Below are 17,643 nucleotides of genomic sequence, written 5' to 3' on the forward strand. Positions count from 1 at the left end.
TCCTCAATACTGTCAGAAGGAACAAAATAATTGCTATATCCGTATTAATGCCACAACACACGCCCCGTCTAACAATGTACTTTAAGGGTCCCTAATACCGGAACAATGGAAATAGTATACCTGAAACTACTGTCGCTTCCGCCTCCCCTCCCCTCGAGACAGGGCTGGGTTCCTTTCCTTCTACCTGGGCCAGACGCTCAAGGGTGATAATGGCGACATAGCTGCTCGGACTTCAATCTTATTTCTTCTCCACTCAACGGTAATATTTAAGCACACATGTCGCACTCTTTAGGAATTGTTTAATAGAGTTTTTGTAACAACGAACATTTTCTGATAGCCAGGTGTGGGATAGAAGTGTGTCTAAGTTCTTTGGTAACTGTGAGTGCTGTAAGTGTTTCGTGTTTCAGTACATTCACTTCATTTGACGGATTCAAAAGTTATGAAACTTGAAAGTGTTGACGTAATGTCGTCTATAGGTATTAGCCACTTTGTTGGGGGACCGTCACTACATGTCATTTGTGGTGCTGTCCCACGTCGGCTCCAAATTACACACCCCCAATCATAAAACAAAAGAACAACAGTGGCTATCATATGCTATCACATTGGACACATAAATTTCTCACAAGTCGAAGTTAAATGTTGAATTTTTTTTGGTAATTAGTTTCACCTGAATAAAATGCTTGGTGACCATTTGGCTCTGGTATACACGTGCCCGTCCGTGGCTAACCTTGTAACAGCTAAACTTTGCCAAATTGCTATGATTAGCCGCGAACAAACTTAATAAATACATGTGTGTTTCCTAGCAGGAAGAGCACCAGTTCAATATAATGCTTAGAACACATTTGAAAGTTAGCATCCACCTTTAATGTTTCCATAGCTTGTCATTACCTCCTCCAATTGTTTGTCTGTGTTCAAAATTACTTTAAAAGTTCTGAATGGATTTGGATGACATTTTCAGGAATTGTTGGAAATAGGATATGGAAGAACTGATTAAATATTTAGAAATGTTAAATCGCTCAGTGAATTCTTGACACAGCAAGCACACTACTGATTAGCATCCTGTCTGATCATTGGTTGATTTATGAAACTCGTCTGGGCAACAGCGATGAAAAGTTGAAAATGTTTCCACTTTCTGGGATCGCGTCACATTGCAGGCACGGCACAAACCTTCACATGCACAAATTTCCTGTGTTGCTTGGCTGGATGGTGACACACGACAATCGTCAACTTTCCTTGATATTTTCTGTGATATTGGAATGTCATTTAACATTCTATGCTTATCTTTTTCAGTCCCTAACCATGAGCCAACCAACCCGTTCAAATCGGGGCCACCGAGAGAGAAATGGCGACCGTAGGCAGCCCCGTGAGCCACACGATGGGGGGAGTTCATCAGCTGACAGGTGTAAACAATGACACTTTTGTTGATGATACTGTATGCACATTAAGTCTTCCAAAAACACCATATTTTACCTGTAAAATATCACAGTACTTGAACTAATACTATATACTATATGGAGGCAATAGTAGAAACACCTTTCTGTACGATATACTTCAATTCTACACCACTGCAGTCTACTATATCTTCAGTACGTCATTAAAAGTTGCCCAATGTGAGTGATACCAGTATTATTTACCTTTTAAAACCGTAGTCATGTGTAATATTGACACAGAAATGAGTGGATGAAAGTTGTTTTTCTAGCATCTTTTGTGTTCCCCAGAACATCGTCCCATCATCCATATGACTCCAGAGAAACTCACCATCAACCCAAACATACGCAGGGTGTGCCACATGTTGAATATAACAACTCCAAATGCACACACATGTGCTCCAGGAGAGGTGAGACTGGAGTTTCTCATACTGATTTCAATATGCATTGCTCATTCTGGATTCTATGACTTCACGCTGGCCCAACTGGTTTTCTTGCATTCACTACTTCTCTCACTCTAATGAGGTAAAAAGATGCTATGTGACATGCAGAATGGTTGAATACCTAATCATCTTACATAATTACATTTCACATGAGTAAACGGATGCGATGGGAAGAGAGAGAGCAGGAGATTTAGTGGTAAATTATATGTGTGTAATTTTTTACTCTAAGGGTAAGTCTACACGACCATGGATTTTCAAAACATAATTTTATATGCATTTTGGCGTTATGACCATGTTTAAATGTAGATTTTTGTCCTTAAAAAAGTAGTATTTGGAAATCCAGGCCAGGGTAAAGACTTTTGAAAAATCTGGTTTCAGCATCATTGCTGAAATAATCCTGTATATGTGGCTAATTGTCCCTCTTGAATCCGACATTCATGCATTACTTACACACATTTGGTTGTTCATGTTTCATGGTGAATGCATTTGTTTAGATTGTGGCAGAGCAACTGTACAGTAATTGCAGTGCAACACAATATTTAAAGTAAATATTTTTGTTATCGACCCTTTTTTAATATGTACAATATATGTATGTATTTGTCCTATTGACTCAATAGAAGTCCATAACTCAATACAAAGGGCCAAAAATGCACACAATAAGTCCCCTTTAGCAGTTCTAGGACCCTCTGAGGCCAACCATCACAGGGACGTGGCCTTGATGGTTGGAAATATAATTGAAAAATAGTTTGACACCTGAACTGGACACAATTCCAGTACTTCCTGTTGGCGTCGTCCTGTACGATGGCATTCTTGAAATCTGCTGCTAAGATTCCTCATTGACTTCTGCGCCATCTCAGCTGGGACACGATGAATTTCCTGAATTCTGTTTTAACTCATCTAGAGTTATTGTTCGAGTCCTTTGTAACTTTGTAACGTTGTAACTCCCTCTGTGCAGCTGTAAAACTATCATCGTTTTTATAAAACATTTTTATGGCTAAAGCACACTTTCACCTGTTATACTGATACATGGTTACTAAAATGGCGGAGTGTTTACTTGCTCAGGGTCACTGTCCGGCACTGCTGCCACTTGCTCATGTCTGCCAATACGAGCTTCAAAAATTCCCGCTTTTTTTTGGTGGGGTGGGGGTAGCCCTGTATATAGTTATAAATAATATAGAAATATAGTATATGTAACTGGTCCTTGCAAGTTTCATAGTGATCTGAATGTTTCCTGTCATGGTCAGGTATTGTTCTGATCTGTTCTGTGCTGACCAACGGTTTGGTCCTGATCTGCGTGGTGGCTGCTCAGATGGTGATGTCAGGCTTGTCTTCCATGGGAGGTCTGGGCAGCATCAACATCAACACCAACTTTAACCTGCAAGGCACTGAGCTGCAGAAGGTGCGAGAACTGGACATGCAGTACAGCCAGATGAGAGCACCGGGAATCTACGGCGGCATTGCCTTCAGCCTGACAATGGGCGTGGTCTCGCTTCTGTTTGTGGTAGCAGGCAACAAGCCCCCCCACCATATGTCCCATAAGCTTCTTTATGGAGCACTGGTGTTTCAGGCAGTGGGAGCCGTGGCCTATGTGGTGGCTGTTGGCCTCTATCTGCATTTTGTCATCAGGGTCAATGCCACTGATGTGTGCCAGCAGCGCGAGCGGCTGTATGCACGAAACGGGTACACTTGGATGAACTGTGACGTCAGTGGCGCAGATGCAGCTGTGGCGTTATTTGGACTCATTACGGCAATCCTGTATACTGCCGGAACAGTTCTCACCATCCAAACTATCCGTAGGGTGAAGCGCTATTTGCAAGAGCGTAAACAACGTGAGGTGAACAGAGACCAGCTGAGATCCCACCCTCAAAGGGCCCCACTGAGGGCTGAAACCACATCTGTATGAATGAGACAGGCAGCTTTGCCAGTTTCTCTAAATATAGTAATGACCCGAATATAAGATATTATTTTTTTTACATCCAAAAAAGCCTCAAAGTCGTCTCGTTTTTGGGGTCTAGAGATTTATATAAGAGGAACTGCGTCAGAAGTGCATCTCTGTTCTCGTCTTTCCCCTCTGTGTATGGCAGAGTGCTCCACAAACTTTTAAAAGTTTATTTTAGAAGCGTTTCATGACATCTGAGCGAGTAGAAATAGAAGAATATAAAATCTTCAACCAAGCGTACAGCATTTTGGTTTGGAATTTTTGCCACAAGCTACTTGATTATGTCCATTTCTATATATTTATGCCATACATACGTTTTTACTGCAAAAAATAGCAGTGTGGACACTAAACTACTAACTTTTGTTACCGCACTACAAGCATGAGCGCCATCTTAAAAGCTTGGGAAGTGAGCAAAACGCCAATTTTAAGATAATGGTGAGTAGTGATGCAGTCATCCAACAGCTGTCAAAAGTCAATCTACTAATTGTTATTTCACTAATACTGAAAACATGATTTTGAAAACAGAAATCGTGGTTTGTCTTATATTTGGGTCAGTATGGTGTACTGTATATCTTTTCATGGCCATCTTTATTAAAGACATTAGTCAACATGAAGCAGTTATCTGAAAATGTACATGTTTTATATTTCGTATTAAAAGAGCTTTCTTGTGCATTGAGAAATATGCAACAGTTGTGAGAACATTCACTGGGCCGGTTCGATCAGTAGGATCCTCTTCACGCAACCACTATAGCACCACTCAATACTGCGATAACACAAACATGGAATAACAGCCTTCAGAAATAAATCTGTTCTCTCAGAGAATATTAGCATGCATCAGTGACTAGGTCACTTTAAGAGTTTCAAACTCATTGGAGTTAGTTAAACAGTTTACCAATCAGACCCTCCAGGATTTCACAATGTTGCGATCACACCAAATCTTGCAAATTCACAGAAAATATGCACCTCACAACTTTGTCCAACCACTACAACTTTCCCACACATTTTGGACAATCGTCATTTTCGAATTTGTCCCCGTGTAATGCTCAAACACGCACATCAACTGTCTAATTAATCCAATGTGGCCCTGCGTCGCCCACCCATGTCCTACTTCCTTGTTCACACGCAACAAAAATCAGCATTTTAGTTAAGCATAGCGACAGACCAGACAGTGGACAATAAGGGAGCCTTTGATGGTGTTTTGCATACTATGCATACATTTGTGTGAAGTGGTCATGTGTGTGTAAAAATTGTAGATAAGCACACTAAGCCTAAATTTAGAAAATGAGGGCGACCCCTGCTATCTGTTTTCTTTTTTTGTTTTTCCAAGATACTCAAATTGAGACACTCATAAAAATGTTTTACCTTTGACACACCGCTCCCCTCAGTTTTTCCTCAGTTTTCAGATCAACATTTACAATAAGCATGACTATTGTAATTATTCTCCTGAACCTCTCGTAAATATGAATCACATCAGCACTAAGATGATAATGTAAGATGATGCATCAACAAATGCAATCTGAGTCAATGTAGAAGTTATATATAAGTTTCACTTTAGCATCTCGCAGCAACTATGGTACCTCCAATGACTACTGAAATGTCAATGCTTGACATAGAGATATAAACATGTAAAAAAAAATATTGTGGGCTTTAACAGTGGTACATGCGTGCAGTACATTTTACCCGTATTATCGTTATTTATAAATTAAGTGTTGACTCGGGGTGAATGAGATGTTTGTGTAAAAACAGCCTATTTTCAGGGAAAAAAATTATTGACCAAAAATCCGCCAGTGCTGAATCGCGAGTATGTATGGATCCACTGTATATTGAAAATGGCCGCTGGCATATGTGCATGTACTGTACATTATCTTTTACTAAAGCTTGGATATACTTTGCTGTAGTCAGTGTACAGCTTGTATGAAGTGTCAACGTAGTATGAAGTTCCTTTAGTATGTTGCTTGAGAGTATTTACATTGTATAGTTATCTTCAGCATGAATGATTTTTAACTGTGAAAGTTTTCTTATATGAAGGCTACCATTGTTAGTCTTTCCTTACACAAATACAGGTGTACTTTACTGAATAAAACGTATTTTGCAACATTTTTGTGTGCCATGTCAGTAAGATGTATTTCCTCAGTCTTTTTGTTTCCAATATATGTTCATTAAATACTTATTTTTCAACAAATGTCCCTATTATAAATTACACAGAGGAAAATCACTGTTTATTGCATTTTTCACCTTTTACCGTAATTTTAGCGCAACAAACATCTAAAAAAAAACACACTGCAAATTTCAACGCAGTTTTTGGGAAAAATTAGGATCGCAACACTTTTTGGTGTTAAACCCCACAACAATTTTAAAATCCTGGAAGGACTGACTTAACAACCAAGTCCGAAAGAAGTGTGAGCATCAACAAAACAACACTGTTGGAACGTACCATCGATGATGCAATGTAGTCAAAATTATGCTCAAAGCATTCACAATGCTTCTTCCAATTAAAGATGCTGTATTAGTTCACACCAAATACGTTAAATGTGATGATTTAATCAACATGAGTGTTATAAAAAATTGCATTGACTTTTCTGGGGCACAGAGTTAACTGTAGAAATAAATCAAATAGAAAACATTCTGGTCCATAACAATCTGAATCCTCAAGTTTTGGACGAAGTGGTGCAAAATGAATCAACGTGACCTACGTCTGGATTCTTAGATGGAGATGACGACCGCTACGGCGGATGACATGGCTTAGAGAGGTGTGATGAAATAGTCTATGGGTTTCTGGTAGGTGGGTGCTTGCTGGCTGTGCGTCTCCATCTGCTCCTGCTGCTGCTGGATGATCTGCCGCACTTCCTCCTCCAGCTCAGGTGGAATGATGAACTGATCGTCAGGGTCGGGTTGGGCAGGAGCGTTAAAGTAGCCCCCTTGCTTCCTAACAGGTGCATCTCCCGCCTCCTCAATCACGTCTTGGTTTCTCCCTTGGCAGGCCACAGAACCGTTAGCTCGTGCCCTACGTCCCAGAGTCTCCCCACCTAGGCAGGGGGAGGATGGAGTGATAGGGAAAGGGGTAGCCAAAATGGGAGGTGGTGAAGGGTCATGGCTGGAAGCAATGGACTGAGGAACCCTTGTGCTTGAGGCCCCATGAGAGTGGCCCCGGCCGTGCAGGCTGTGGACATCAGCCTCAACCTCCACGCGACTCCCATTAGAAAAGACCCCCGGAATGGGCTCCTCGTCTTCGCTGTCAAGCCCGTTGTCGGACAGCGCTCCAGAGAACTGCCTTTGAAAGCTTCCAGTGCCGCAAGCGACACGCCGCATGCTGGTCCTTCCTTGCAGGCTCAGGTGCGACACTACTGGCTCAGCTGGCAGAAGTGGCTCTTCTGAGGATGCTGTGGAGCCCACCTCGCTGCTCATTTCAGACATGCTGAACTCGCTCAGCTCACTGACAGTTCCCGACGAAGCAGGCAGCAACGGTAAGCTGCCCCCGTCGCCGCTCACCAAACAAGGGTGATGAACACCGGTTTGCACATGCCCACCCAAGCCTGGACTGGGAGGTTGAGGCGGCAGCTCACAGAAGCAGCAGTCGCAGTCTTGGGTGATACTGAGCTGGACGACGACAGCACTGAGGCTGTCGGAGCAGCCGAAGCTTTGAGCCAGAGTTACAAGCTTCTTCGCGGCAGCCAGGGCATCGGGAACATTCCTGACGGCTTCCACTGCCTCGCTGGGAGACAACATGTCCCACAAGCCTCGGCTGCCCAGCAGAACAAACTCATCCTGTGGGGTGAGCGTTACCAGGGAGATGTGTGGCCGGGGTGTGACTGATGGGCACAGGAAGGAATATCCCATCATTCTGGTGGAGTCTGTTACACCACTGACTTTATTGTCCTATAGAGAGACGTGGAAGAGACCTTAAGTCAAAGCTGGCTCGTAATAACTGTCACCTGATCAGTTACATTTCAAATTGGTATTGGATCACGTAGAGAATAGAAGTTTAGAATTTTAGAACTTGACAATAAAATCAGCATAATGCATCATATGTTTCACAATGAATCTGTTATTGCCCAGGTCATCTCTATTATGTCTTTATGACATAGTCTTCCTTGTGTGTCATGTACTACCTTGTAACTGTCTGTTGCAGTTAGTCATTCCTCGCCACTTTGCAGTTTCAATTTTGCGGCTTCACTCTCTTAGTAAATCATGCTGTTTTGTGGTTAAATATGGCCTATTATTGGTCAAAACATGCATATTTAGGCAAATGTTAGGTATCGCTTGTCTCATTCAAGCATAATAATGGCTAAAGTGCGGCCCGAGAGTCATTTGCATTGGCACAAAAAAGCATAATGTAGTGAGGTAGGAAATGCCTCTGCTTCATTGAGTCTAGCTCAGGGGTCGGCAACCTTTACTATGAAAAGAGCCATTTCACCCACTTGCCCACTAAAGAAAAATAGCCTGGAGCCGCAAAACGTTGTATGTTTAAAACAACATTGGAGGGGAAAAAAAAGACGAGTTGGAGTACTCTTGCTAGTACTGGAGATAAACTTTTGTTTTTAAATGAGCTCTAATTTATTTTTTAGAATCGTCAAATAACTCATTAATAATAATTAATAACTCAAATAACTCAAAGTATTACTCATTTCCCTTCATGTTAACCTGTCAGAGAGAACTGGATAGCATCCTGTCTGCTCATTCAGTCACCAGTCAGAACTCAGTCAGGATGCATTCATGGTCTCACACAAAGTTGGATTTTTGTAAACTCATAACAAAGACGTGCATTTTCACCACACGGGTGCTAAAAAATATTCAAGCATTGCAAAGGGAGCCGCAACAAAGAGGCTGGAGAGCCACATGCGGCTCTGGAGCCGCGGGTTGCTGACCCCTGGTCTAGCTCAGGGGTCGGCAACCTTTACTATGAAAAGAGCCATTTCACCCACTTGCCCACTAAAGAAAAATAGCCTGGAGCCGCAAAACGTTGTATGTTTAAAACAACATTGGAGGGAAAAAAAAAAGACGAGTTGGAGTACTCTTGCTAGTACTGGAGATAAACTTTTGTTTTTAAATGAGCTCTAATTTATTTTTTCAGAATTGTCAAATAACTCATTAATAATAATTAATAATTAATAACTCAAATAACTCAAAGTATTACTCATTTCCCTTAATGTTAACCTGTCAGAGAGAACTGGATAGCATCCTGTCTGCTCATTCAGTCACCAGTCAGAACTCAGTCAGGATGCATTCATGGTCTCACACAAAGTTGGATTTTTGTAAACTCATAACGAAGATGTGCATTTTCACCACTCGGGTGCTTAAAAAATATTCAAGCATTGCAAAGGGAGCCGCAACAAAGAGACTGGAGAGCCACATGCGGCTCTGGAGCCGCGGGTTGCTGACCCCTGGTCTAGCTGATACTGTAGCTGAGGAGATGTGAATACATCTGCTGGTCACATTAAGTATTACAGGCAGTTTAACTGCACTGAACTGTCATATTAACTCATTGAATCCCAGACATTTTTCTAAAGTCATCCCTATTGGTAACGGCTGTTTTTGATGATTTTGACTGATTTAATTGTGTTCTTGGGTGATATGTACCGAAGGCAAGTTTAGACTCATCTATCATCAGAAAAATAGTTTCTACCTTTTTTGTCCTTTCATAATCAGCAGTAGGACATAGGTTGATTTCAGCAAAATATAAGTTGTCCAAAAGAGGAAGAAAAAGGCCTTTTGTGAAGATACATTTCCAGCATAACTTTCACTTTAACACAAATTTAGCCATATATTTAGCCAAAAATGTCTAAACAATGACGCCACATCATATACAACACAAAAATGGTTGTTTCACATGAACATAAAACATATTTTATTTTACAAATATGATACCATTACTTATTTACATTTTTCACATTTGCAACTGAAATGTGTATGTCCATGCGTTTGCGCATGTGTGCATACTTTAAAATTTCTCTTCAATGCATAACCTCCTTCGCACAACATGCCGAGATGCCTTTTCTCTTGCTGGTTGCTGAAGAGCATGTATTTCAATGGGAACAACACAGGCCATGTTCTTATAAAATGCACTTCTTCCACCTTGTGGCCGTTTTTTAAAACCGCACCAAATGTAGAGTATGTAGTATTGCATGTAGTATATTGTAGAGTTGCATCATCACCTCTTTGTAATGTAAAACATAAAATACGTATGTCTTTGGGAGCAAACGGTTCAGTGTAATAATATTTCAATGTAACGGTTCGGGAAAAACTGCATACCACACCAAAAATTGTCTGTTTTGGTGTGTAATTGAATCAGATTGAGAGAAAGAATAAATCCTGTCTTTGTGAACAGCAGTAACACGCGAACATAAGAGCATTGTTTGTTGTTACCTCCGTGATGATGGCATTATGCTGCCTGACCCTCTCATACTCCAGCTCTTCTTTGACAGTGTGGATGGTGGAGAGTTGCATAGCTTTTCCATCTCTGCACAAAACAGCTTGGCATCTGCCTACGTTGGCAGCCTTTAGGGTAAAGCAGCCTCCATGCTCACCAGGCAGCACTGGCTCATGTTTAATGTGACATAAAGCTGCTGAGCCTCCCATTCTTTGGCCTGCTGTGCCCAGTTTCCTGTACAAGATCAACAAAGAAATTCTGTGGTTAGTAAGGCAGCTGGAGCCAGGGCCGTGTTATCAAGGGCCCGTTTTCTATTGCCTGCAGAATTACAGTCATTTGCCTACCGTTGCATGGTGAGGAAAGTGTTTGTCATGTAATCTCCCTGGCTTGGGCCCCTTTGGATCTCCTCTGCTAAGACATCCCCCATGGTGCATTGCAGCAAGTAAGGCACCTCAACATTCCTGTCGCCATCAAAAACACCATACAGAGCTTCACGGACGCCGCAGAATGCGTCTAGGGCAAGAGCTGCCACACACAACCTGAGAGGAAGAGCAACTCCATGACCTTGCAGTTTTCAGCACAGCAAATATAAATACATGATGTAACAATTGCTAGTTCGCAAAGGTCAGACTGCATAATGTGCAAGCTCAATGCAAACTACACAATGCAGTACTATGGGATCAGCTTCATTCAATTATAATGGTCATGCTAATGTATTGTATTAACATGTTTGGAAATGTGGTTCAAACAATCTTGTTAGTACTCCCGTACTATCTTCTTATTTCTTATACATCCATAGCATGACACTTGCAATAAGCTATCCAAAATATTAAACATAGTTCACACAAAAAGTAAAAACTCACTTGTTTTTGACTCCTGAGGCCTCTGTGTAGCCATGGCTCCAGACAGCAGGGCCTTGATGGCCGTCACTGGCATTTGATGCAGAGGGGAACAGGTCTACCCTTAAACATCGAATATTACTGCAGAGAAAGTAAGGATCACGGCAAAACCATAAATCAATTCAATAACTCAAATATATTTTATATACAGAGTATACATTTTTCAGTAAGGTTCTCACTTAAGAAGCTCCAGGCTCTTGTGGTCCAGGTTGAGACGGGGATTTCCTGTGAGATCTAGTTCCTGAAGTTTGGGAGGTAGGGACTCTGGCAGAGTAACCTCAGTTAGCTCGTTGCAGCTCAGGTCAATACACTGACAAAGACATGGTTGGACACAGAGTGTGTTTCTGTATTCAGAGAGTTTTTGAATGGTGTTACAGGGAGATTAGGCCGCATGTTAAGATGAGGCAAAGATAGATATACAGTATGCCTAAACTGTTGACTTTGGGTCGGTATTATAAAGTTGTCATATATGAAGGAATATAACCATTGTTAGATAAAGAAGATGCATTTTAATTTATTGTTCCTCCATAATAGTTAAACAGGAGCATGCATGTATATTTCAGCATATTGTTGATGTAATGGTTAGGGAAACATTGCATTAACTGCAATTTATGCTTATTTCATGCATTTGTCAGAAAACCCTCAATTTCTTGTGAGGCATTGAGAGAACTTGTGAGAAAGCGTAAGATGTGACTTATGCCAAATAACTGAATATTAACTACTAACCTTTATCTCAGGCAGCTGCAGTACCTCCGGGAAGGCATCAATGCAATTGGAGTGTGCAGACAGTGTTTGCAGGCGCTGACAACTCAGGATGGTTGTGGGCACAGTCCTCAGTCTGTTGCCGCTCAGGTCTAGCTCCTCAAGATGCTCCAGTTGTGCAAGTTTACTGCAGGAGGGAGTTGCAATTGTATCAAGAACAGGCATTCTTTACGTTTACTGGTTGGCTCATCATCCAAGTTGCAAACTTGCTCAATGTGCTCAATTTTTATGTGTGAATTTCCAAGACAAAAATTGAGCTTATTAATATGTTGTTGACTGTCTATAATTAACTTTATTCTTCAGAGTTAATGACAAGAAGGCAGTGCTTACACCAGTGAGATAAAGTGACTTTGTGTGACAGTTATTTTCTTCATGCAGGGTGACTTCTTATCACTACCCAACGGTTACCTGGCAGTGAAGGTCTGCAGTTGGTTATAAGCAAGATGAAGAACTCTAAGGTGGGCATGCGCCGGTAGGAGAGGGACACATTTGTCTGTCAAGCTGTTGTAGGTCACATAGAGCTCCTTCAGGCTGCTGAAGTTCTCCTGTGATAGGCCAGCTGCAGGGAGGCACTCCAGCTTATTAGCTGACACATTTAGGTACTGCAAGCTGCAATAAAATACCAACAAAAAACACAATAAAAATGTAGTAGATAAGATGAAAATAAAAGAAAATGACATTGTAAGTACTTCTGGGCTTTGATGAAGAGGTTGTTTGGAAGTTCAGTTAGATGATTGTGCTGCATGTCTAAGGTTTCAAGCTGTGATCTCTCCAGCAACTCAGCTAACTGGCAAAGAGCATTCCAGCCTGCAAACAGCTTTCTCAGGCTCCCGCTGGACAGCAACCTACGACACAAAACACATCAAGCTCAGGCTGTGTGTATCATAAACCAGAATCTTCATTACCAAGACAAAGTCTATGTTATTAGCTACCTTATCAGGAGACAGAACCAACTCTATCTTCCTTTCCTTAAGGATACATGCGCCCATTATCATTTTAATTAGCAACAGTACGGTGTATTACTGTACATTCTACTAACTTTTGTTAATATACTGAATTCAAGATGATACGGAGCAACATTTTTACCCTTGCACAATATTACTGACAAGGAGTAGGAACCGAGTTTATTGAATCTTCCCCCATCTGGAAGTGTCAGCAATTACTTCCTGTGTTTAGCATGTCCCCATGTTATCATTTTGAAATAGGGAAAGAAAATAAAGAATGCAATGCAATAATGGATAGATTATGTATTATTATCATTATTATTATTATTATTATTATTATCTGTTACAAAATTAATACAATACTCTATATATTGTTAAATAATAATATATAAAATAATATGTATGAATAGTCAAAATTAAAAAAAAAGAGTAAGATTATCAGATCAGATCGTGGTCCTCAGCATTGTTCTTCCTTGTAAAAAACATGCTCATATTGACACATTATTTGACAAATGCTTTTGTCATATTAACACTTCATTGTTGTGTTTGTGTGTTTGACACTCACCGTATGGGTAACTCAGTAACACAATTATGGTTGATGTCCAAAAGTTCCAGTCTATTGCAGTCACACACCCAGTCAGGGACTAGGCCAAGCTTGTTCCTATTAGAAAATAAAAACATGCTGCTAAACAAATGCAGATATTTTGCACTTCTGTTTTGAAATGAGTATAAGTACCAGGACAAATCCAGAACAGTCAGATTCTCCGGCACAGGCTTTACTTCTAGTTCTTTCAGCTCTATAATCATAAGAAGAACATTGATTATTTTTTTGAATGAAATTCTGTGCCAAGCATGGTGTGTTTAACAACTACAGCTAACACAGGGAGTTTCCATACCATTGTGTGCGGCATGCAAGCTCTTGAGGGAGTGTCCGCTGACTTTGAGTAGGGAAAGTGTGTTTCTGTCACAGCGGAGAACTTCCAGTTTACAGAGAGGCCTTACATCCAGCTCTTGTAAATGAGTGTCCCTTAAGTCCAGCTGCATGATGTGGACTAGCTGCTCCGTGTCGCCCATTGTCACATTCTGAAGCCGGTTCAGCCTGCATGATCATTAACATACAGTAATTAACAGAGGGACATCAGCTGGTACTTTGTTGGCTAAGAAATATATAAAAACTACCTTACAGTAGGGTTCAACTCAGCTTGCCTCAATATGGGGCAGTAGCTTTCCCACTACTGTAATATACGTACATTCTATAGTACATAGGGAAATTGTACTGTGTTTTTCAGTATGTGGCTGTTACCACATAAGACAGAGCATTTTTATTTTGAGAATGGAGGGACCATGGTTTATGGCACAGCATGCTTGGACCCCGGGTGGTACGGGGCCATGCTGCATCCATGTTGAGCAGAGTTGGTACCGTAAATAGCAAATAGGGGTTATATAAAATAACAACAGTAGTAAAACACACATCTGAATCAATACATGAATTAGGGGTTGTCTACCTGAGATCTATGTGACGTGTAGGCAACCACTGCAGTTCAGTCATATCCAAAACAGAGAGTTGGTTTCCTGCCAGACACAGTTTCTCCATGTCTCTGAGCTTCTCCAGGACAGGGGGAACACAGGTGAAAGAGTTGAAGGACAAGCCAAGGTAGGACAAGTCCTTTAAGGAGCCCAGTTCCTCAGGCAATGAATTCAGGTGGTTTGCATCCAGAAGAAGTGTCTGCAAGCTGCAAATATAGATTTTGGTTTTGTTAACAAATAACAAAAAATGTTTTGAACATGAGAAAAATATCTGCATTGTGGGAATGGTATGAATGATAACTGCTGTTTGGCAATATGTCAATAATATATATGCAGAAATTGGGCCCTGGTAAGTGATATGTAGTGACAGATTACTTACTAAAATATGTCCATAAATGTCTGTAAAGTAATGTTTCATGCGTAATTTTAACCATGTACATTTGTGAAAATCCTATATACAGTTGTCCCTCGCCACTTTGAATTTCTCCGCTTCACTCATTCACGATTTTTCAAAATACATTATTGCTGTTTCGTAGTTGACTGCGATTTCCTACTGTTGTTATTATTATTATATTGGGTGATGCAAGTGTGAAAGTGACTACATGTAGGTGTAATTTCATGTCTAGAGGGCTCTAATGCTAAAAAACATATTTAGAAGAACATGAACAGGTTTTCTAGGCTCTAACTACAAAACTATTCCATTCATACATAAGGAATTCTATTTCATGACAATTCACTTATCACAGGTCTGGAACCAATTTACCAATTTACAGTCATAAATAAGCTCACTGGACATTCAAACTTCAACATACAATGTTTGTTTTTAAAAATCAGTGACCCTGGAAAATTGTTAAAATACATAATTAATTAATATGACATCCATGCCCATGATGCGCGTACATAAATGTTTGCCCATAATTGTCGTCTTTACTTTTGTCAACTTACTTAAGCATGGTTCCCACTTCTACTGGAAGAGATGAAAGGTTATTTCCTGACAAGTTGAGCTCCGTCAGTGAGATGATGTCACATAAGGCCAGTGGAAACACCGACAGTTCATTATTTGACAAACTGAGGCTTTTCAGTTTACAAAATCTGCAAAGAGATTTGAATCAAAAACAGTGTGAAACCTCTTGAAGATGCCCACAGTATTGTCAAAGCAAATTACCAAGGACGAAGGTCTGAATGTTACTTTGAGCAAGCACTATTGATTTCATCAGGCCAAGTCCTCAAAAACACAAATTTAAAAAAAAGGTTTTGTTACAAACCATGTGATGTTTTAGGTGTCAATTGTAGTTAAATATTAAACATGATTATTAATATGAAATCTATGAATTAATCATAGATTTTCCTGTTGCAGTAAGAAGCAGGAGGATGTTTATTACCACAGCTCTAAATTGCAGAATTATTTTTACTATTTATTGTTTTGAGAAGTTGTTGGGAGAATTACCTGTCAGCAGTTTTCAATTTCATTTGAAAAATCGTTAACACCGATTACACTACAACTAAGCACTTTTATGTTGTGCATACATGTTAAACACAGGAAATGAGCAAGTTATCAGCAATTGCTGATACACAGTGAAGGCATGGAATTACATAAGGTTGGCTTCTTCCTACTTCGTTTCGGACATTAATTAATTTGTCAAAGCGTAAACATGTGATGTACTTTAATGTAACACCATTAAGCATCCATCCATTTTCTATACCGCTTGTCCTCACTAATACATCCTGGACTGGTCACTGGCTGTCACTAGAAATTAACAAAATCATTACCATAACAATAAATGTGCCAATTGTGGATGTGTGAAAGAGATTTGTGACATGCCATTTCTGGCCCGGATGGCAAAATAGCTGAATACAAATATTGTTATCATAGAATATCATAGTTGAGCTTTAGGATTAACTGGCCGGCTTCATACGGGTCATGTGTACTTTGGCCCGGATTTTTTTACAGTTTTAAATGTATTGTAGTTAATTAAGACTGCAAAAAAGAAAGAAAAAGTTTAGCTGTGTACTGGCAGGCTACACAATATGCCTACCTATTCAAATAGGATGGCATACACTGTGTAGTGGTGTGTCCTGAAAACTCACCTGGTAAGTGCTGGAACACCTTTGTGCAAGGACATGAAGTTGTTTTTGAGATTGAGATGTGTGAGGTCCTGGCTGAAAAACAACTGAGCTGGCAGTTCCTCTAGACTGCAGCATGACAGGTCGACTGAGTTCACCCTCTGGGACACAATCTGACTCAGCAGGAGGATGGACAGCAAAAAGGTTCAGTTAGAATTGTCGTGGTGTCAAATTAAAAACACATTCTTTTCATTTGGTGGTGGTATCAAGTAAAGTTCACACATAAGTACAGTCTCACACCTTTGAGGCCGTTCTGTGCCAGCGTAGGTGCTCTGTATACGAGTCAAAGCTGATATAGTAGGTCTGGCTCTGGGGACCGGCTGAACTCAGGGCCAAACAGTGGCTGTGTCTCTTCACCTCGTCAACCTGCAATAAGGAACATGAAGTGGATTCTTTACAACACAACACAAGCAAATCATGTCTTCTCTTATCTACTGTGAGACAAAGACTAAGGCAAATTTTCAGAACCTTTTTCTCAAACCCCAACTGACATGGGATGCAAATGGGGATATCCTATAATGCAATTCAAGGCTTGCTTGGATTTCATAACATACCTTGCCACCAATAAGGGGGAGGATATGGATTTTGCCTGTGTGTGCGTGTTTCACAGAAGACACAATAAGGCAGGTTCCGCTCAGAGTGACCTGACGTTTGGACCAGCGGTTGACAGGTAACGCCAGCTTCCCTTTGCGGACATTGAAAACACCAGAGAGCTGCACACGCTCTGAACCACCTACAGTTCGAGGTTTTCCTGAAAAGAGAGAAAGGCTTGTTATATCATAAGAGTGATTATCGACCAGTCCAGGGTGTAGATCGCCTCTTGCCCGAAGTCAGCTGGGATAGGCTCCAGTATACCCGCAACCCTGCTAAGGATTAATACGGAAGGATTAATTAGTAAAGAGTGATTATTGTAAGGCAATTGACTTGCTGTGGTGATCTCGGAACAGGGGAAAAGCTGAGACGCCTGTCACAATAATCAATAAATTAATTACCTTAAGGTGCTAAACCAAGAAAAATGACCCTGGTCCTAAAATGAAACCTTCAGGGTCTCCTGAAATTTACAGCTGCTCTCATGGGCAAGCACAATCAGAATGATTTCCTCTCTTCTTACATATACGTACTATAGTGACAGACGTTATGACAACCTGTACAATCTTATGTTGCCTATGCTTTGCCTCGCCCCATCCTCACATCTGAAAGTCAGGGGTCGT

General features: G+C 40.7%; 2 protein-coding genes across 2 annotated transcripts in view; one reads left to right on the top strand and one right to left on the bottom strand.

Annotated features, from left to right (window-relative positions):
- Window positions 1-5,946, top strand: si:ch211-191a24.4 (uncharacterized protein LOC100150331 homolog). Its single transcript, XM_058072987.1, has 4 exons — window positions 1-259; window positions 1,291-1,400; window positions 1,719-1,837; window positions 3,115-5,946. The coding sequence occupies exons 2-4, from the start codon at window positions 1,300-1,302 to the stop codon at window positions 3,771-3,773; spliced, it is 879 nt and encodes a 292-aa protein (XP_057928970.1). The 5' UTR covers window positions 1-259; window positions 1,291-1,299; the 3' UTR covers window positions 3,774-5,946.
- LOC131129419 (PH domain leucine-rich repeat-containing protein phosphatase 1-like) overlaps window positions 4,367-17,643 on the bottom strand; it is a 15,710-nt gene continuing 2,433 nt past the window's right edge. Inside the window, exons 2-17 of the mRNA XM_058072981.1 lie at window positions 16,987-17,183; window positions 16,673-16,798; window positions 16,397-16,545; window positions 15,254-15,400; window positions 14,287-14,514; window positions 13,678-13,880; window positions 13,518-13,578; window positions 13,347-13,442; window positions 12,527-12,682; window positions 12,246-12,446; window positions 11,802-11,964; window positions 11,255-11,385; window positions 11,040-11,156; window positions 10,521-10,715; window positions 10,173-10,410; window positions 4,367-7,685 (exon numbers count right to left, since the gene is read on the bottom strand). Coding sequence (XP_057928964.1) covers window positions 6,552-7,685; window positions 10,173-10,410; window positions 10,521-10,715; window positions 11,040-11,156; window positions 11,255-11,385; window positions 11,802-11,964; window positions 12,246-12,446; window positions 12,527-12,682; window positions 13,347-13,442; window positions 13,518-13,578; window positions 13,678-13,880; window positions 14,287-14,514; window positions 15,254-15,400; window positions 16,397-16,545; window positions 16,673-16,798; window positions 16,987-17,183 — 3,542 coding nt within the window. The 3' untranslated portion in view covers window positions 4,367-6,551. The remainder of the gene's footprint in view (window positions 7,686-10,172; window positions 10,411-10,520; window positions 10,716-11,039; window positions 11,157-11,254; window positions 11,386-11,801; window positions 11,965-12,245; window positions 12,447-12,526; window positions 12,683-13,346; window positions 13,443-13,517; window positions 13,579-13,677; window positions 13,881-14,286; window positions 14,515-15,253; window positions 15,401-16,396; window positions 16,546-16,672; window positions 16,799-16,986; window positions 17,184-17,643) is intronic.

The sequence above is a fragment of the Doryrhamphus excisus genome, chromosome 5 (assembly GCF_030265055.1).
Source record: "Doryrhamphus excisus isolate RoL2022-K1 chromosome 5, RoL_Dexc_1.0, whole genome shotgun sequence".
NCBI classification, from domain to species: Eukaryota; Metazoa; Chordata; class Actinopteri; order Syngnathiformes; family Syngnathidae; genus Doryrhamphus; species Doryrhamphus excisus.

What these genes read in the sequence shown, in the direction of transcription:
- si:ch211-191a24.4 (XM_058072987.1), top strand. Translation starts at nt 1,300, where the DNA reads ATGAGCCAACCAACCCGTTCAAATCGGGGCCACCGAGAGAGAAATGGC. An exon ending in GGGAGTTCATCAGCTGACAG is followed by an intron (nt 1,401 to 1,718) that starts GTGTAAACAATG and finishes TGTGTTCCCCAG; the next exon opens with AACATCGTCCCATCATCCAT. An exon ending in ACACATGTGCTCCAGGAGAG is followed by an intron (nt 1,838 to 3,114) that starts GTGAGACTGGAG and finishes TGTCATGGTCAG; the next exon opens with GTATTGTTCTGATCTGTTCT.